The sequence below is a fragment of the Mus musculus genome, chromosome 2, assembly GCF_000001635.26.
Source record: "Mus musculus strain C57BL/6J chromosome 2, GRCm38.p6 C57BL/6J".
In the NCBI taxonomy this organism is placed as follows: Eukaryota; Metazoa; Chordata; class Mammalia; order Rodentia; family Muridae; genus Mus; species Mus musculus.
In genome coordinates, this window is record NC_000068.7 from 104,030,118 (window position 1) to 104,049,320 (window position 19,203).

At 40.7% G+C, this 19,203-nt stretch overlaps 1 protein-coding gene and 1 non-coding gene across 8 annotated transcripts in view; both read left to right on the top strand.

The window, feature by feature from the left end:
- Positions 1-19,203, top strand: part of Fbxo3 (F-box protein 3) — a 35,439-nt gene that overhangs the window by 2,319 nt on the left and 13,917 nt on the right. For 5 of the 7 annotated variants that reach the window (NR_149726.1, NM_212433.1, NM_001355507.1 and 2 more), the window contains exons 2-6: positions 227-316; positions 3,479-3,642; positions 12,787-12,901; positions 15,541-15,745; positions 17,817-17,862. Coding sequence is in view for 6 of the 7 variants with exons in the window: in NM_212433.1 (NP_997598.1) it covers positions 227-316; positions 3,479-3,642; positions 12,787-12,901; positions 15,541-15,745; positions 17,817-17,862 (620 nt within the window). In the remaining variant the exon portion in view is untranslated. The remainder of the gene's footprint in view (positions 1-226; positions 317-3,478; positions 3,643-12,786; positions 12,902-15,540; positions 15,746-17,816; positions 17,863-19,203) is intronic. The other 2 variants (NM_001355504.1, NM_001355506.1) reach the window with 1 other exon arrangement.
- Positions 10,552-10,690, top strand: Gm24644. The gene has a single exon (XR_003954246.1).

Sequence of the window (19,203 nt, forward strand, 5' to 3'; positions counted from 1 at the left end):
CTGTATCAATCTATTGGGAGTCTAATTTGACTCTGAGATAGTATGTTGCTTTCTCCTTATTACTCCCAGGGTAATTATACTAACTTACACATTAGGTAGACTTTAAACACTACTGCATTGCAGCTTTGTGGGTAGTAAGTAGAAATAAGAATTAACAATTACTGTTTTAATCTTTGATTTTTATCCCCCCCCCCCTTTTATACTAACTGAATCTGGTTACTGCCAGTTGTTGCTATGTTAGTCGAAGACTTAGCCAGCTTTCAACTCATGATCCACTGTGGAGAAGACATTGCAAAAAATACTGGCTGATATCTGAGTAAGTATTCTGTGAACATTCCTTCCTTTGTGGACGTGGTCTAGGTTTTTTTAAGAATACATTTTTTATTGTTGGAGGCAGGGACTGGGTCTCTAGTTCAGGCTGGCCTTGACCTTGTGGCAGTCCTGTTTCAGCCTCTACTGGGTTGGGGTTAGAAGTGTGAACTGCCACACTTGGCACTAGAGCAGTGGTTCTCAACCTTCCTAATGCAGCGACCCTTTAATGCAGTTCCTCATGTTGTGACCCCCAACCATAAAGTTATTTTTAATTGCTACTTTATAACTGTAATTTCGCTACTGTTATGAATCCTGAGGTGAACATCTGATATGCAGGATGGCCTTAGGTGACCCCGTGGAAGAGCCGCTCAGCCCTCAGAGGGGTCACGATGTACAGACTGAGAACGGCTACACTAGAGTCACTTTTAGTTGATATACGATAGATAATTGCTCATGTCTACGGGGTAAAGTATAACTCAGTGGACATACACAGTATATAATAAGAAGGCTAATTTGCATTTCCATTTCCTTAAGTGTGTAGTATTCACTGTATTTGGAGCTTTCTGAAGCCCTGCTTTTAGTTCCTTATAACATGTTATAAAACGTACAGTACATGTATGTAAACTGTAGCCATTGCATACTAATATTTCCCCTTCTAGTTAACTGTTTCCAGTGATGCTTTGAACCCCTTGCCTTTTTCCCCTTCCCAGCTTCTAGTGCAGAATATATAGTTTTGAATCCTGACCTTGGACTACTATAGTATATACTGGTTTTCCTTTCCAACCCTAGTTTCTGTTATTGGGTTCAGTCAAAGTTACCATAGTGCCTGAATAAAAATGTAGATGATGGTAAGATTTATAAAGGAGATGTGGAAGGAAAGGCAGGAATACCTAATGTGTTTCTTCAATTACGGGAAGCCAGGGGCACTAAAGTTTTGGGGAATATATATATATATATTTTTTTTTTTTGTTGTTTTGTTTTTTTGAGACAGGGTTTCTTTGTATAGCCCTGGCTGTCCTGGAACTCACTTTGTAGACCAGGCTGGCCTCAAACCTAGAAATCTGCTTGCCTCTCCTTCCCGAGTGCTGGGATTAAAGGCATGCGCCACCACGCCCATCTCTGGGGAATATATTTTAAAGCTGAAAGTCTTAGCGTACCAAGGGAAAAGTTACTAATGGCTGTCAAGTACTGGGAGGAAGAGGAAGGGGAATTTGAAGTGTTGAGAAGTGCTCATTTTTTACTTTGGGGCATCACCTGCTATATAGATAAAATTTGTAAATCAAGGACCAGAGGTATAAGGATACAGAAATATAGAAACAGTTTCTGTAAGTAACTTCTATTTATTTTCATTTTTATTTCTGTAAATAACTTCTAAAGGCTTAGAACTAAAGCTTTTTTTTTATAAATTTTTTTATTTTTTATCACAAGCTCAGTTTTTACAGTGCTGGGATGGTACTTAGGACCTCACTCATGCTAGGCGAGCGAGCGTTCTACAGTTATTTACACCCCAGCCTTGTTGATAATAGCTGCATGTATTTATATTAATACTATATGTTAATAAAAAGGTGCTTTATTCTCTCCTGAAGCCCTCCCCCGAAAACAAACAAAACAAATCAAATGTACACCTGGGATCCAGTGGTACACACCTCCTCTACACTTGGAGGACTATGGTAGATCCTGAGTTTGAGCTGACCTGAGTTATACACTGTTTCAAAAGAAGCAATACACCTCCGCTTTGTTTTAGCCTTCCTTCCTATGTAAACCTTTGATTCTGCATTCCTAGGAGTGCTTCTGGGTGCCCTGGCTTTCCCTGCATTCATGTGATGATGTGATCACATGATTACATGCCTCCTGGCTGGGCTTCCGCATGTCTCCACTCCTTTCACCTGCTCACCACAACTTGCTTCAGTTTATTGCCCCTCATGAGGGCTGCTTCAGAGCCTTCCTATGTCTTCTTTAATATTCCTAGTTTGCACCCTTAAATCTACCCTCCTCCCGCCCCCATTCTCAACTCTCTCCTTTTGGCTTCCCTTTAAGCCCTTCGGTGGCTCTGCGTTTTCTGTAGGAAAAAGTCTAAGCCCACTGGGCGGTACTTTGAAGTACCCTTGTGGTTGCTTATCCTCTGTGAAGTTTACATTTCATTCTTTAAAAGACTCATGATTGGACTACTTTTTTGTATTGTTTTGTTTTGTTTTGTTTTTTGAGACAGGGTTTCTCTGTGTAGCCCTGGCTGTCCTGGAACTCACTCTGTAGACCAGGCTGGCCTCGAACTCAGAGATCCGCCTGTCTCTGCCTCCCAAGTACTGGGATTAAAGGCGTGCGCCACCACTGCCCGGCTGGACTACTTTTTGAAGGGGAAAAAAATGTACATTTTTAAATGTTCTCAATGGCCAAGTGAACACTTAAGAAATGTTTATATAATTAAGCAATGAAAGATGTTAAATCATGTATTTGCTTTGGTTTATTCTTCTCTGGCTGGTCCAATGTAGATGTGCTAGAGCAATATTATGCTGTTAGATTCTAAATATTCTCAAAAATAGGACAACTGCATGTGCCTTTTGTATATTAATAATTGAAGCCGGGTTCAGTCACACACACCTGTAACCTCAGCACTTGGGAGGTAAAGAGACAGGGATCATAGTTCATGCCAGCCAGAGCTACGTACTCTGTTTCAAAAGGTTTGTTTCCAACTGATACCTTTTTAGAAGTAAGTTGAAACTTACTTTGTACTGATATACTATTCATATATTTTGTTAAGAACTGGGAAACTTGAAAAAATTAGGCAGAAAGTGAGAAAATAAGTGACCCTACCATGACAGTAGTAACTATTCATTTTTTAAAATGTATCATTTCTTGCTATCTAGTTCTCTTTGTAGCCAAAAAAATAAGTTAAGAAAATAAAAAGGCAGAGTTACCATAAACTCCCAATAAAGTGTGTTGGTTAATATCAAAACTACATGCTAAGCCAGGTTTGTGGTACACATTTTTAATTCTACCATTTGACAGCTAGAGGCATGTGGATCTGAAATTCAAAGCTATCCTTACCTACATCGATAGTCGAAGGCCAGCCTGTACTACATATGACCCTATCTCAAACAAAGGAAAAGAGAAAAAAAAATGTTAATATCATTTCAAAAGATTTTTTAATCTTGTTTTTTAAACCTAGGGAAGAAAAAGCCGGGAAGAGTCAGTGCTGGAGATCCCTCTTCATAGAGACCTACTCAGACGTGGGGAGGTACATCGACCATTACGCCGCCATTAAAAAGGCCTGGCGTGACCTCAAGAAGTACTTGGAGCCCAGGTGTCCTCGGATGGTTTTATCTCTGAAAGGTACTGGCACACAGAGTCCCCCGTCCACATTTTAGTTAGTCAAGAAGGAGTAGTTTAAATAACTTCAGATCTCCTGTGTATCTGACTGACCCAACCTCTTCCAGGTCACCATTCACACTTTACTAGCCAAGCAAGTGTAATGCTGATATTGTTAGAGATTTTTTGATTGGTCTTGGAATCTATATGGTTATTAAAATAAAAAGCTGAACTACTTCATCATTATATTTATTTTACACACACTCTCTCTCACACATACACACATATATTATATATATATATATATATATATATATATGATGCTAAGATTGTTTGAGAATAACCATTATGATTTATTTTTATTTTTTGCAATGATGAGGATTGAGCCCAAGGTCTCATGCATTTTAGGCAAGTATTCAACAATGGAACTATACCACCAGTCCTAAAAATGATTGTTATTCTTATTGTCATGTGTATATTTTTGTGGTATGCATGTGTGTACACAGGTACACATGGATGTACATTCATGTGTGGAAGTCAGAGGACGTTACATGTCTTCCTGGACTGTCCTCTGCTCTGTGTACTGAGTTGGGTTTCGTCCTGAGCTCGCTGACTGGGCTAGTGCAGTAGCCAGTTTCCCCAGGTATCCCGTCTCGGCCTCCCAGATGCTGGGTTACAAGTTGGTTGCGTCCCACGCTCAGCTCATATGTGCTTCCTGGGATCCAAACTCCAGCCCTCATGCTTATGTGACAAGTGCTTTATTCACCGAGCCATTCCTCCAGCCCAAGATTATTTCTTTTTTTTTTTTAAAGATTTATTTATTCATTATATGTAAGTACACTGTAGCTGTCTTCAGACACTCCAGAAGAGGGAGTCAGATCTCGTTACGGATGGTTGTGAGCCACCATGTGGTTGCTGGGATTTGAACTCCGGACCTTTGGAAGAGCAGTCGGGTGCTCTTACCCACTGAGCCATCTCACCAGCCCCCAAGATTATTTCTTAATTGAAAACTTGTATCAGTACCCTTTCCTGTTTGTGCCTGTCAAATGTTGGGTCATTAGGCATGTAAGATAACTAAAAGAGTGAGAAAACCTTTTTGTTTGGTGTTTACAAAGTAGTGAAACTAAGGTTTCAACTGAGGCTGATCTGACCCCAGGATCAATGCTCTACTATATTGCCTAATTATGGCTAGAAATATTAATAAGGTATTTCAGTGTGATTTGTTAATACCCATGAGGATGCACTATTACTGCTCATCTGCTTCCCACCTGAAGTTTCCAGACTTACTCACTAGGTGGCGCCATGCACATGCTCTGGTTTTGGGAAGCTAGCGTTGGAATGTGTTCTTCCTGACTCATTAGAACCCATCTTTCTGAAATAGCATTCCCTTCTCTTCAGATTCCCACTGTAATGTCTCATGAAAATGTCACTTTCAGAAAAACCATGATGTGTTTATTAGAAGGCAGAATAAATGGTTTTAGTAGATGGAGTAGGGTGGGACCCTGGAGTCCCCCATTAATATCACGACAGCTTACCCTCTAAGAAGACCTGAGTAGTGACACTCCCCTAGCCTGGGGGTAGCTGCCTCAAGAGGACAGAGATCATCTGAACAGAAGTCTTCAGTGGTGATAAGTCAGATAGGTAATAGTTTATAATAACTGTTACTAAATACAAAGGTAGACACTCATTAGACACACTTTCCAAAAATCCTGTAAGGAAGATCATTATTGTCTTTTTGTGGAAATAGTACTAGTTTAGGGCATAAAAGACCAAATTTGCCATCAAAAGGTAAAAGGTAAATTCAGGAATTGACTTACTTTGAAAGTATAATCTTTACTTCAGTTGTGGTTACAGGGAGAGGACTGAGCCCATTTTGTTTAGAATATCTAAGGTCTCTCTTTTCCGCATGAGGGCATTTAGAGTGTGAGAGTGCAGTATGGTTGTTCTTTCCGACAGACTCATACCTCCTTGTTCTTTCGTCCTTTGGCATTCCTAGTTCCTGTGCCTGTTGTACATCTAGCTGTCAGATTTCTTGGCCACGTCTGCTCTAGTCCTAGGTGCCAGTTCTCAGGCTTGCCAGGAGTTTTGGAATCGGGTTAACTGGGAACATCTACAGTGCTGGGGATGCTGGGAATTTCAGGCTCTGAGTTCTACACTAAGTTAGGAACCTGGCTGCTGACTCGGGCCACAGTCCTCATTCAGCTTTAAGGTTATGTAGGTGTCAGGTTCAAGAGGAAGTTAGCAGCAGATAGGTGGTAGACTTGGGGTAAGGGTCATGGAGCATCCTGAGGTTAATTGTGTATTTTCAAATCATATTTTCCTTGTATATTGGCTTAGAATTGAGCTGGGAGTTTAGTAATCCTTTAAAGGAGCAGACTGTAAATATTTTAGAGTTGGTAGAACTGACCCATAGTTTCTGTGACAGAGACCTGTGTTTAACTCTGCTGTTAGTTAGTCTGTTGTTTCTGGGGAACAGCCTTAGACAATACAGAAACAAAAGGGAGTGGAAAAGGGAGTGGCTGGGTTCCAATAAGAAGGATTTAGCCTCTCAGCTATTATTTACCAAACCCTGATTAATTACTAGTACCTTCACTTCACATCAAAGAAAAGATACAAAGAGAGTTTAATAATTAGTAAGCAGCAGAGATAAACCCAGTCTTGGCTTCTGATAAATCGTCACAGCTTCCTCTCTGAGTAGCTGAGGGGAGAAGAGAGTAGGTGAGTATTTACTGAAAGCAGTAAGGCACTTTATAAATAAATATGCACATGACATTTCCCTCCTTCCACAGCTCTCGCTAGTGGGCGGCATTAGCTCATTGTTTTGGAGAACAAGGTCAGACAGATGCAATCACACACACACACACAAATACACATATTGAGGGAGGGAGGGAGGGAGAGAGAGTGAGTGTGAGTGAGTGAGTGAGTGAGTGAGTGAGTGTGAGTTCACTCTCCACAGTAAGTAGTAGGGCTAAGGTAAGGACCAGTCTGGCTTACTATAATATATTGTCTCTTCTAATCTTAATTTTACTGAAATGTAAATATATATTCCCTTATATCTTTCTGTTAGCTAGGGGTGTTTTTACTTCTTAATCTTACATATTAAGTAGTCTAACATGTAGCACATAGCATACAAATGTTAGCCTCTTTCCTTATCTACCATACTCCTCCTGGCTTTTATTCAGCTTGGTTTCTTTTCTATCAAACTCTTTATTTTTTACCTTTTCTTTTATATGTGTATGCAGAGTACGTATATGTACATGTTAGTGTGTGTGCCTACTTGTGTGCATGTGAAGACCAGAGCTTGATGTGCCTCACATCTACCCTTTTGTTTTATTTTTTGAGACAGGGTTCCTCTGTGTAAAGCTCTGGCTGTCCTGGAACTTTCTCTATAGATTAGGCTAGCCTCAAACTCAAAAAGGTCCACCTGCCTCTGCCTCCCACTGAGTGCTAGGATTAAAGGCATTGCCACCACTGCTCAGCCTACCACCCTATTTCTTGAGGCAGGGTCCCTCACTGAACCTGGAGCGCATTGATTTATTAGCTGGACTGGTCAGCCACCTCTCGGGATATGGATGTCTCTGAGTCCACATTCTGGGACTGCAGTTACTCAGCACAATGCCTGGCACTGAAGGGTGCTAGGGATCTGAATTCAAGTCCTCATTCTGGCAGAGCAAGAATTGTTACCTTATATAATTCTTATATACTTTACAACATACAATTCATATTCTACCTATATACACTTACATAAATATATTTATGTTATATAAATAACATTAATTTTAGACTAATTTAGATTTGTAGAGGGTTCTGTATACGTCTCAGTTTCCCTAGTATATCACACTAGAGGGCATTTATCAGAACTAAACATTGATTGACATCTTGTTACTTTCCCATTGGATTGAGACGTCATCAGACTTTGCATTCAGTCCTTTGTGTTCTCCCCGGATCTAGTGTAAAGCATCACATGACATAGAGCTGTCACCTCTTTATAGCCAGCAGTGGCCCTCTGGTTCTTTCCTTGTCTTTTGTGACTTGGACATTTTTGAGAAGTACTCATGGGGTGTTTTGTAGAAAATATCTCAGATTGGTTTTGTCTGATCTTTTCTTCATGATTAGAGTGGTAGGTTTTTAGGAGGATTCTCTTTAGTTGAGATGTTTGCCATCATTAGTGATGTTAATGCTATGTAAATATGTTTACAGACCACAGCGAGTTATTTACAGACTCAGTGAGTTATTACAAGGTCAGTGCGTTCATGGAAACATTTTCCAGATGTAGTAGTGGAGCCCTATCTGTCCGCAGAGGTCCCTCATGCCCTCTTTCACCGAGACAACACTGTCCTGACGGCCCATCCACCCAGCAGTTTTCTCTCAACTTTATATAAATTAAGTGGCTAAGTATTTTGGGCAAATTAATTTTATTTTGACTGTGAAGCTCAGTAGTCTTTGTTACAGATACAACATATGCGTAGATTGAGTTTATGTCATCTTACTGTTGGATATGAATATGTGGGTTATCTCTACTTCTGACTATTAGAAATAACAGCTTTTTAAGAAAAGATTTATTTTTATGTGTATGTAGTTTCTTATTTGTCTGTATATCTTCATGTGTACAGTGTCTGCAGAGGCCAGAGAGGGCATTAGGTCCTCCAGACCTGAAGTTAGGCATGGGTATTAGCCTGGCTACCGAGAGCAGCAGCTGCTTTTGATAGCTGAGCCATGCTTCCAGCCCCTCACTAGGAGTTTTACATTGATGTTCATGAAAGAGGTTGGCCTTTAGTTTTCCTTTCTTCCAGAGGTTCTTATTAGGATTTTATATAAAATAATGCTGACCTTAGGGACAGAACTGTAAAATATGTGAGGAAGCACCGTCTCTCCTGTTCCCTGGAAGAGCTTTGGTTACGGTTGTTCTTACTTCTTTTAGTCAATGTGTCAGCAAGCCGCTCCCCCTGGAGTTCATTGTGGGAAACTTTTAAATTAAGGATTCACTGTCTGTTTAGGTCCTGAGGCTTTCTTTTTTGATAAATTGTCCAGAAAATTGCCTACTATCTGTGTTTTCAAATGTGTTTGGCATCTTCTCATGTTCAGGAAGCACATAGCGAGACAGCCTTTTCATTTCTGAGTGAGTTAGTGGTCGCCTCCACTCTTGCGGGGTGGGGACCAATCAAATCTCTTTAGCAGAGAACTGGCTTTTTGGTCAGTCTTTTTTTACTGTATGTTTGTTTTTTATTTCACTAATATTTTGATTTTTAATTTACTATGATCCCCACCCCCTGCTGACTTATGTAATAGATTTTTTTTCTACCTTTTTTTATTAGACTCCCTAATATTTTAGGGCTATAAATTTCCTTCTAGTCATGTTAGTTTATCTTACATGTTTTTTAAAATTAATTTTGTGTGTATGCTATACACATTTCATGTGTGCATGTGTGCATACATGTAGAAGCCAGAGGCAATGGTGGGTATCTTCCTTAACTGCTTTCTGTCCCTTCTGGCCTCCTCCCCAGGCCCTGTACATGTGTGCAGCAAGACACTTATAGACACATAACTATAAAAATAAATTTTTCTTTAAAAGTTGCGTTATTTCTCTCAGCCAGAACTGGAAATGACCCAAATGTTCAAATATTTTTGGAGATTGGGTTTTCAGTGGACCTGGGCCCACAGGTCCTCAGGCTTTGTAGTAAGCACCGTTATCCTCTGGGCTACCTCACCTGGTCCTGATTTTTGTTGTTTTGTTTGTTTGTTTGCTTACTTGCTTGTATTGGTTTTTGACACAGGGTTTCTCTGTATAGCCATGGCTATACTGGAACTAGCTCTGTAGACCAGGCTGGCCAGAACTCATAGACCTGCCTCTACGTCCCAAGTGCTAGGATTAAAAGTGTATGCTGCTGCCACCGCTACTGCTCACTTCCCATTATTTGTTTATTTTTAAAAAGACTTAAGGTCTAAAGAGATGGCTCAGTGGTTAAGAGCACAGGCTGTTCTTCCAGAGGTCCTGAGTTTAATTCCCAGCACCCACATGGTGGCTCACAATTATCTTCATTGGGATTGGATGCCTTCTTCTGGTGTGTCTGAAGACAGTGACAGTGTACTCATATAAATAAAATTAATCTTAAAAAAAAAATCTAAAAATTCTATCTTATGTGTGTGGGCATTTTATCTACATGTACATCTGTGTGTCATATGCTGTGCCAATTATCCTTGGAGGCCATGAAAGGGCACCAGATTCCTTGGAAAAGAAGTTACAGATGGCTATGAGCCACCCACCATGTGGTCTCTGGAAACTGAACGTAGTTCCTCCGCAAGAGGAGCCAGTGCTAGTGACACTGAGCCATCTCTCTAGCCTCTTTTTGTCTCTATTAGTTCCCAGGAGATTTGGTGAAATTTCCCACTGGGCAGTGTTGTAAAGTAGCTTAGCAAGATGCTCAGCCTTTGGGGTACATTCACGTACAATTATTTCTCCTTGAATATCGGCAGTGATAGAACAAATCATTTTGATCTCTGTTATTTAATATATTCTCATTACTCAAATATTATAGTTCAGTTCCCAAATGAATTGAACTTGAACTTGTATCTTGAATGGACCTAACTTAACTAAGTAAGTTCTTAAAAGGCCCTGAGTCTTTCAGAAGGCAGAGAGATTCACGGAAAGTTTTTCCTACTGACTGTGAATAAGCAAACAAGCTCGCGTGTTGAGGAGAAGGCTACAGAGTAGGAAGGTCAGGGGCTTCTAGGCACGGAGAGCCTCACTGAAAAAACTGCAGGTTGCTGAATTCTGCAAATCCCAGGTGAGCTTGGAAGAGGCTCTGAAGCCAACAGATAGGTAAGATGAGCTAGCAGCCCCGTGGACACCAGGGTTCCAACATTGTGATATAAGCAGAGGGTCAGTTGCACCGGAGCTTCCGACCTGGAGAAACAAATACCATGGTGAATTCCTGGCTTGGTTTCCTGGGGGGTGGGCTCAGTGCTCTCCACCCCCTCTCAGCTAAGCCTAGAGTAGAGAGGCCAGGTACGCACCTGGGTGGGAGAGGTGCTTCTGCAGGAGCCTTGCCTGGGCTGGCCTAGCCTCACATTTACTTGCAAAATAGGCAAACAAATCAGTTATGTTTTAAGCCACATGCAGCAGTGGAAGAGAATGCACTACTTGTTAATCCACTCTTTTGCCCTCTTAGCGCTGACATTACAAATATATCTGTATTTGGGACTGTAGGTGGTACTTCACTGTTGAGCCTGCTGTCCCTTCTCAGTGTAATTTTATGAGGAAAAAAATTGTGTGTGTGTGTGTGCGCGCGCACGCGCCATGATAAGGACATAAAACTTTAACCTTTCACTATTGTCTTTATGGCCATTCTCTATTAGTTCTAATAAAGCTGTTTGATTTTAACTCTCTCTTCTGTGATCTGAGTGAAGCCGTCCTAGCTTTGCTCTCTGTGCCTACATTAAGATGAGTATCTTGGGTGGATTTTTTTTTTTTTTTAATTTCTTTGGTGCTGAAACTGAAACTAAGGCCTAACCCATTCTAAGCTCTCCCTCTGCACTGCATGCTTTAGCCCTTGTTCTTTACCTGGTCTCTCTTTCGTTAGATTATTTGACTTATTGATATTTATTTACTAATATTTGAACTTAACCATGCCATTTAAATATGTTCACTCTTTATTTTTACGTTTTTAATTATGTTTAAGTCCTTTGCTTTCCCTTCATATTTCCCTTTTAGTGTTCACAATATAGATTAAAATATGCATCTTTGACTTATGGAGGTCTAATAGAATTTAGTATGTTACCACTTTCTGACAGTGAAAAAGCATTAGTTCTGATCATGCCCCTCCCCGTTTCATGGGAGGGTCTTTGGGCTCCAGCTCAGGTCTCTATGCACGTTAGCCCATCACTGAGCCCATCAGAGAGCACCTAGTGTTAAGGTTTTTGTGTGTGTGTGTGACTTTAATTTTTAGCGTATTTCTTACCCTGGAAACTTGTGGCTAGGATCACAGGCTTTCGTCATCATACCTGGCTCTCTGCCTGTTCACTGTCAGTTCTTGTTTTTATTGAGACTTAGATCTTTTGAGTAATGGCAAAGCACTATATAGGTCTCAGGGTGATAGCGTTTTCTTCTAGAGATTTCCTGTTGCTTCTGCTGCGAGTCATCTTGTTTAGGGTTGATGTAATTGGAAAGCCTGGGCGTCTCATCTGTGAGGACTGGCTATTTCCAGTTCACTTCCCTTGTGTAACCTGGACAAAACCATGCTTGCTTGTTATTTGAACAAGTGCTTTTCTCTTGGTGGACTCTGAACCTTTTTTTTTTTTTAATCAACCCTATATATTATCTAAAGCTGAGTTTGGCTTCTTGTTTTAGAGTTGGCAGTTGCTTAAAAACAAGGTGATTCCAAATGCCTACATTGGCTCTTGTGTTTTTGTTTGTTTTGTTTCTATTTTTCCTTTTTAGAGTTCACTCCTAGGGCTACAAGCAATGTGCACCCCATCTGGCTGGTTTAGTTTGTAGGGTGTTTGGTAGTGGTGGTTGATTGTTTTAAGGTTTTTTTCTTTATGTCTTCAATGGACTTTTTGCCATAATCATTTAGTTGTGAGAGGTTTGGCCCAGCAAGTGAGGGGCAGTTGCTTGGAAGAGCATCACTTCTTTTGGTATTTGTAGGTTTTTCTCTTGTGACAGCTAGAATGCAGGCCATGTTTTCTAATGTGCAATGGAGAATTCAACTTAGTGGCTTCTCACAGTATGAATCTACATCTATCTACTGCCTTCCACTTCCCATAAAGGGTTCAAGTTGAACCTCTAGAATGACGTCAGCTGAGAGAACTTCCAGAGCTGTTTTTAAATGAAGTATTGAATATATCAGGTTTGGAAAAGTGAGACAAGAGCTTTGTTATAATGTAATAAATTAATTGTTCATTTCCTTGGTGCCCCTTTCCAATTCTTTGTGCCAGTGTTTTTTTCCCACGTTGAGAGGAAACAAACCTCTTTTGTTTAGTGTTTAAAATTATTTTCCAATTCAGTGTCTGGTATTTTGACAGTATATTTTAAACGGAATTCACTTGTCATAAGATGGTTTCATGGGTTGACAGCTGACCTAGACTACCCTGAAGTCTGAGTGTGCGCACACACTTGCGTCTCGGGTGTGTATTTGCGCACACACTTGTGTCTCGGGTGTGTATTTGCAGAGGGCGCACGTGAGGAAGACCTGGATGCTGTCGAAGCTCAGATCGGTTGCAAGCTCCCGGATGATTATCGCTGTTCATACCGGATCCACAACGGGCAAAAGTTAGTGGTGCCGGGGTAAGGTGTTTGATGTTTTAGTAATTTTCAGAAATGGGTATTACTTTCTAGAATGAATCAAATTACATTTTATTCATAGTTTTTCTTAGCTATCTTTACTAAACATGTATAAGAAATGTATGTATGGGGGGGTTCCTTCCTTTTCCTTATAGCAGTCCATAATGTAATATGTATAGATTAAGTTAAAGTTTACCAAAATAAATGTGACTTATAAGAGCATTATTCCTGCCAGCACATTTTTATGATTAAAGTAAGATCTGGTTGAGAAGGAAGCTGTGGGTGCAGGAGGGGATGTGCATGTGTGCATATTTGTGCATGTGTGCATATTTGTGAGTGCATTTGACTGAATGGCTTGATGTGGTGTGGTTACTCTGTTACAAGCTAGGTAAAATGTTTTAGGAACTTAATGCACATTCTGTCTACTATACATGCAAAAAGCATGATTTGTTCAGAGCTGTGTACACCAAACTAAGGAAAGTAGAGTTTTGTCATAATCAAGAACATCCTATAACTGAATGGCCTTTAAAAAAAAACTTTGTAAGTTGTATTCATGGAAGTCTTTTTGTTTTGGGGGGTTCTTAGTTGTTGTTTTTTGTTTTTGGTAAATGAAGACCATATAGTAGCCATCACATTTATTCACAATTTTTAAAGCTATAAACTTTGAATATGTCTTTTTTTTGTACTTCCATGGAATTAAACTATTTCAAAGATAATATATTTATAAAATACCAAGAATGCAAAAAGAATGGTGCATTGTTCTTAATGGAACCTGCTGTTGCTCTCTATGTACTGTGTAGCTGGCCCTTGCTACTGTGTGGATTCTTCTTTTTCCCAACCTTTCTCCCCCTGCTTTCTCCCCCCCTAACACTGAATAGGAGAGCAAGAAAGATAAAGGACAGAGGACACACACACACACACACACACACACACACACACAGAGAGAGAGAGAGAGAGAGAGAGAGAGAGAGAGAGAGAGAGAGAGAGAGGAGAATCCATGAATCTAATTTCTTTCCCAACTGTTGCTCCCACTTTCCAGCCCAGCCCCTTTAAACTGTCTCCCAACAGTACGCAACAGTCTGTGTAAACAGTCTCTTCTCCCAGCTTTCCCAACATTAGCAGCTCCCAACTGTAACAACTGTTCTCTTCTGTCTGCTCAGCTCCTTCTCCTGGCTCAACTGTCTCCTAACACTATTTTCTGGACCAACTGCCTTCTCTCGCTCTGCCACCCCCCCCCCCCCCCCCCGCCTCAGCTCCATTTTTTTTTTAAATATCCTATCGTGTTTCCAGAAATCCAAGAGGCAAGTAACACTGAAGGTCATAGGATCAAGCAGTTCTAACAAACAGCTAAGAATTCTTAAAGGGCACGTTGACTAGCAACTGGGGATCCTTTAAAGGGCCAGACACACAAGATAAATAACACTACAGTGAAGAATTATGGGAAACTGTTAATGATTTCACATCTGGGTTGAGTGTGTCTTGGGATTCTCCAATGAGATCCTACTGATAATACAAAGTGAAGTACTCAGAATACAGAGTATCAAGGATGGTTCATCAACAGGCAGGTTAAGGGGCTGGAGAGATGGCTCAGTGGTTAAGTGTGAGTCCTGCTCTGGCAGAGGTCCCAAGTTCCCAACCCCCATCAGGCAGCTCACAGTGGCCAGAAATCCCAACTCCAGGGACTTGCAATGCCTCTGGCACCTGTTCTTGTGTTCTCACACTCTCTCTCTCTCTCTCTCTCTCTCTCTCTCTCTCTCTGTGTGTGTGTGTGTCACATCCACACATAGACATACAACTTAAAATAAAAAGTTACTTATCTATCTGCCTATCCATACACCATCCCAAGACGTCAGACTTGGTAAGAGGACTCTTTACCAGTGACCAGTAGTTCTGGTTTCATGAGATAAGCTGAAAGTTGATCCAAGATAAAATGTCAGAAAAGTTATCCCTTTTCCCCCATTAAATTAGCTATTAATATATGTGTATGCATTTATGAATATACATAAGTAGCAAATCACAGAAGTACTGGCAGTTCAGTATATAATAAGATAGATTTTTTGTTTTTTTAATTTTGAAGACAAAGTCTTACTTTGTAGTCTATGTTGGCCTTAACCTCATTATAATTCCTTTCTCAGTCTTTTGAACAGCTGGAATTTTAGGTATTTGCCATTTGCTGAGTGTGTCTGAGCGTGTGTGTCTGTGTGTGTGTGTTTGTGTGTTTGTGTGTGTGCGCGCATTTAATTTTAAAATCTAAATCAGAATCTTTCTGATTAAAAGAGTGAATTTGATATATAGCAATGTTAGTGGTTTTGATATTCTTGGTTTAGAATTTCTATGCTAACTAGTTCTTAGAAAGTTACCAGTGTGTGGCTGGGCATGGTGACAATTCTAATGCCGATCATCTCAGTTCTCTGGATGGAGGCTGAAGCAGGAGGATTAACTCAAATTTGAGGCCAACATATAGCAAGTACCAAGCCAGCTAAGACTCCATAGCAAGTTTTTGTTTGTTTTAAATACAATGAAAAATGTTTGTCAGTATGAAATTATTTATCAAAAAAATAAATAAATAAATAAAGCATAGCCCTGTGCCTCTGTTTGTCTCTGTTCTGCTTTTGATGGTTTTGAGTCTGTGTTCCCCGCAGGTTGCTGGGAAGTATGGCACTGTCCAATCACTACCGCTCTGAAGATCTACTAGATGTTGATACTGCTGCAGGAGGATTTCAGCAGAGACAGGGACTGAAATACTGTCTCCCTTTAACCTTTTGCATACACACCGGCTTGAGTCAGTACATAGCTGTGGAGGCTGCAGAGGGGCGGAATAAGAACGAAGTGTTCTACCAATGTCCAGTAAGTAGGAAGCGTGCTCGATTGTGGCTTTAACATGTATTCAGATAATAGAAAGGTATGCATTGGACACTTTCAGGGATCTAAAATAGGCTGGAGCATCATATATTTTATTAACTAGAGAACTACTATCTTCACGTGGGTTATGGAATACCAAAAGGAAGCTGTGCCACTGGATCAGCAGTACAAGCTCGACAGACATTGCTTAGATGGAAAGCTGTTGTTCATGTTAAGGCATTTTAAGTATAAGTAAAGTTAAGGAACTTATTGTCGAAGTCCTTGGCTATAGATTAGTTTTATAACTTGTCTTAGTAGAAATAGACTATACGTTTTCATTTTATTGAGAGGTGTCTTCAAACATTTTATAGACTAAGCCTGAACATAGAAATTACAATAGTAGGAACTGACAAGGGTTGCTAAAATCTCTTCTCAAGAAGAGACATAAGTATTATCTACCTGTCCTGTTAAGGGCCCAATGGCAAACCGAGGCATGAGTCCACCAAAGTTCACTCTGGGGACTGATGACTATATGTCATAGGTGAGGGACTACTTATAGGCATGTGGGTACCCCTCTTCCAACTGGCTGCATCTCAGAAGCTTTACCCAGCAGGTATGAGGACTTCCCCATAGCTGAATAGATGGAGCCCAGCCCTAGTCTTCTCTTACCTCTGTATATGACAGGTGTATAGATGGAGCCCCAGCCCTAGTCTTCCCCTACCTCTGTATATGACAGGTGTATAGATGGAGCCCAGTTCTAGACTTCTCTTACCTCTGTATATGACAGGTGTATAGATGGAGCCCCAGCTCTAGTCTTCCCCTACCTCTATATATAACAGGTGTATAGATGGAGCCCAGTTCTAGACTTCTCTTACCTCTGTATATGACAGGTGTATAGATGGAGCCCAGCCCTAGTCTTCCCCTACCTCTATATATGACAGGTGTATAGATGGAGCCCAGCCCTAGTCTTCTCTTACCTCTATATATAACAGGTGTATAGATGGAGCCCAGCCCTAGTCTTCCCCTACCTCTGTATATGACAGGTGTATAGATGGAGCCCAGCCCTAGTCTTCTCTTACCTCTATATATAACAGGTGTATGTATAGATGGAGCCCAGCCCTAGTCTTCCCCTACCTCTGTATATGACAGGTGTATAGATGGAGCCCAGTTCTAGACTTCTCTTACCTCTGTATATGACAGGTGTATAGATGGAGCCCAGCCCTAGTCTTCTCTTACCTCTATATATGACAGGTGTATAGATGGAGCCCAGCCCTAGTCTTCCCCTACCTCTGTATATGACCGGTGTATAGATGGAGCCCAGCCCTAGTCTTTCCCTACCTCTGTATATGACAGGTGTATAGATGGAGCCCAGCCCTAGTCTTCCCCTACCTCTGTATATGACCGGTGTATAGATGGAGCCCAGCCCTAGTCTTTCCCTACCTCTGTATATGACAGGTGTATAGATGGAGCCCAGCCCTAGTCTTCTCTTACCTCTATATATAACAGGTGTATGTATAGATGGAGCCCAGCCCTAGTCTTCCCCTACCTCTGTATATGACAGGTGTATAGATGGAGTCCAGTTCTAGACTTCTCTTACCTCTGTATATGACAGGTGTATAGATGGAGCCCAGCCCTAGTCTTCTCTTACCTCTATATATGACAGGTGTATAGATGGAGCCCAGCCCTAGTCTTCCCCTACCTCTGTATATGACCGGTGTATAGATGGAGCCCAGCCCTAGTCTTTCCCTACCTCTGTATATGACCGGTGTATAGATGGAGCCCAGCCCTAGTCTTCCCCTACCTCTGTATATGATAAGAGGTAGGGAGCAGCTGGATACTCAGGTTCCTCTATGGAGATGGGATGATCTTTTGTGTGTAGGTAGAGGGGGTTGTGGGGGGTGCACCTGAACTTTTCAAGATGGTGGTTGCTTGGCTTAGAAGACAGTTATTCATAACAAGGAATATTTGAGGGTTGATTAGAACACTCAGTTTATTTGTTTTATCTATTTTGCTTTATTCCCTGAGATCTAGTAAGGAACAAGAATAGATGTATTTATATCATTTTTTTTTCACATAGGACCAAATGGCTCGGAATCCTGCTGCTATTGACATGTTTATCATAGGTAAGAGAAATATAGAAAAGTCACTTTTCCCTTCTTACTGGATTCAAAAAGAAAATGAGTTGGGACAACTTTTGACTTCTTTGAACAGCTGCCATCTTATGCTTGCATTTCTTAATATTTCCTAGTTTATAAAGTTTTGTGTCTATGCTTTCACAGAGGGGCAGCCCTTGGGCTTTCTTTGTATTTTGTTTAGAAAAAAAGTTCATATCCTGTACAGATTTAGGTTTTTAATATTCTTTACAGAAATCAGATGCAGAATTGTTCTGCATCTATAGTTCCTATATACCTTTCAGGCAAAGAATGCCCTGATACAGAGCAACTTGGGAACGAAGGGGTTTATTTCAGCTTGCAGGTCACAGGCTGCATTGTGGGAAGTCAGGGCACAACTCAAAGCAAGAGATTGAAGTGGAAACCATGACTGTCATTTGGGGGAACTCTTCAGTCTGTATGGAAGTACAGCTCACCATTTGCTCTTGGTCCAGTCTCATCCTGCTGAAACTCAGCTCGCTTGGGGAGGCGTCCTTTGTATTGACTCTGCTTTGTAGAGGGATTTCCGACGTAAACATTTCCCTATACACTCATAATACACAAGATGCTCAGGGCCAGCTCAGTGGTTGACTATGTGTCTCGCATGAACAAGGTCCCACTTTTAATCCCCAGCACTAAGTAGAGAAATATCTCTTTTAATTTTATCTTCTAATTGGAACCTTGAACAGAAAATGAGTATCTGTTTTTTTCATTCTGTGACATGGTTCGGGTTTCTGATAGACTTCACAGTATCTGAAAAGGTCTCATGTTACACATGCTGTGCCAGCGTTTACATTTAGGCCTTGGCTTTCAACTCAGTCTTACTTGAACTCAAACAACTCAGTGCCTTGTTTCTAAGTTCAGCACGATCACCGTGTCATGCTTGTGCTAATTGTCTTCATGGGCATCTTGGTTAGAGTGTTGTCACAGCTTTAGCCGAGCAGTGCTGGTCTGTTTAATTAAGAGCTCTCTGCTCAGTAAGGAGGTTGCTGTTGGGCTCTGAGTTTCTTTCTTTCATTTTCATGTTTTTCTGCTTTGAGACAAAATAAACTATCATTCAACAAATACTAAGGTCTGATAATTAAAAAACAGAATTAGTGGTATAAATTGAACATCTGATATTCAGTAAAGACCTGGGTTAATTGAAACCGGGTTACAAAGAAATTCATTGAGTAATATTAACTAGTTACTAAATATATGCTAGGTATTTAGCTGTATTATCAAGTAAAATGATGGTGTTTAATAGTTACTTTGTATTACCTAGAATTTTTAGCTTAATTCATCTAACTGCTTGTCATGGATCCTTTTAGTGTA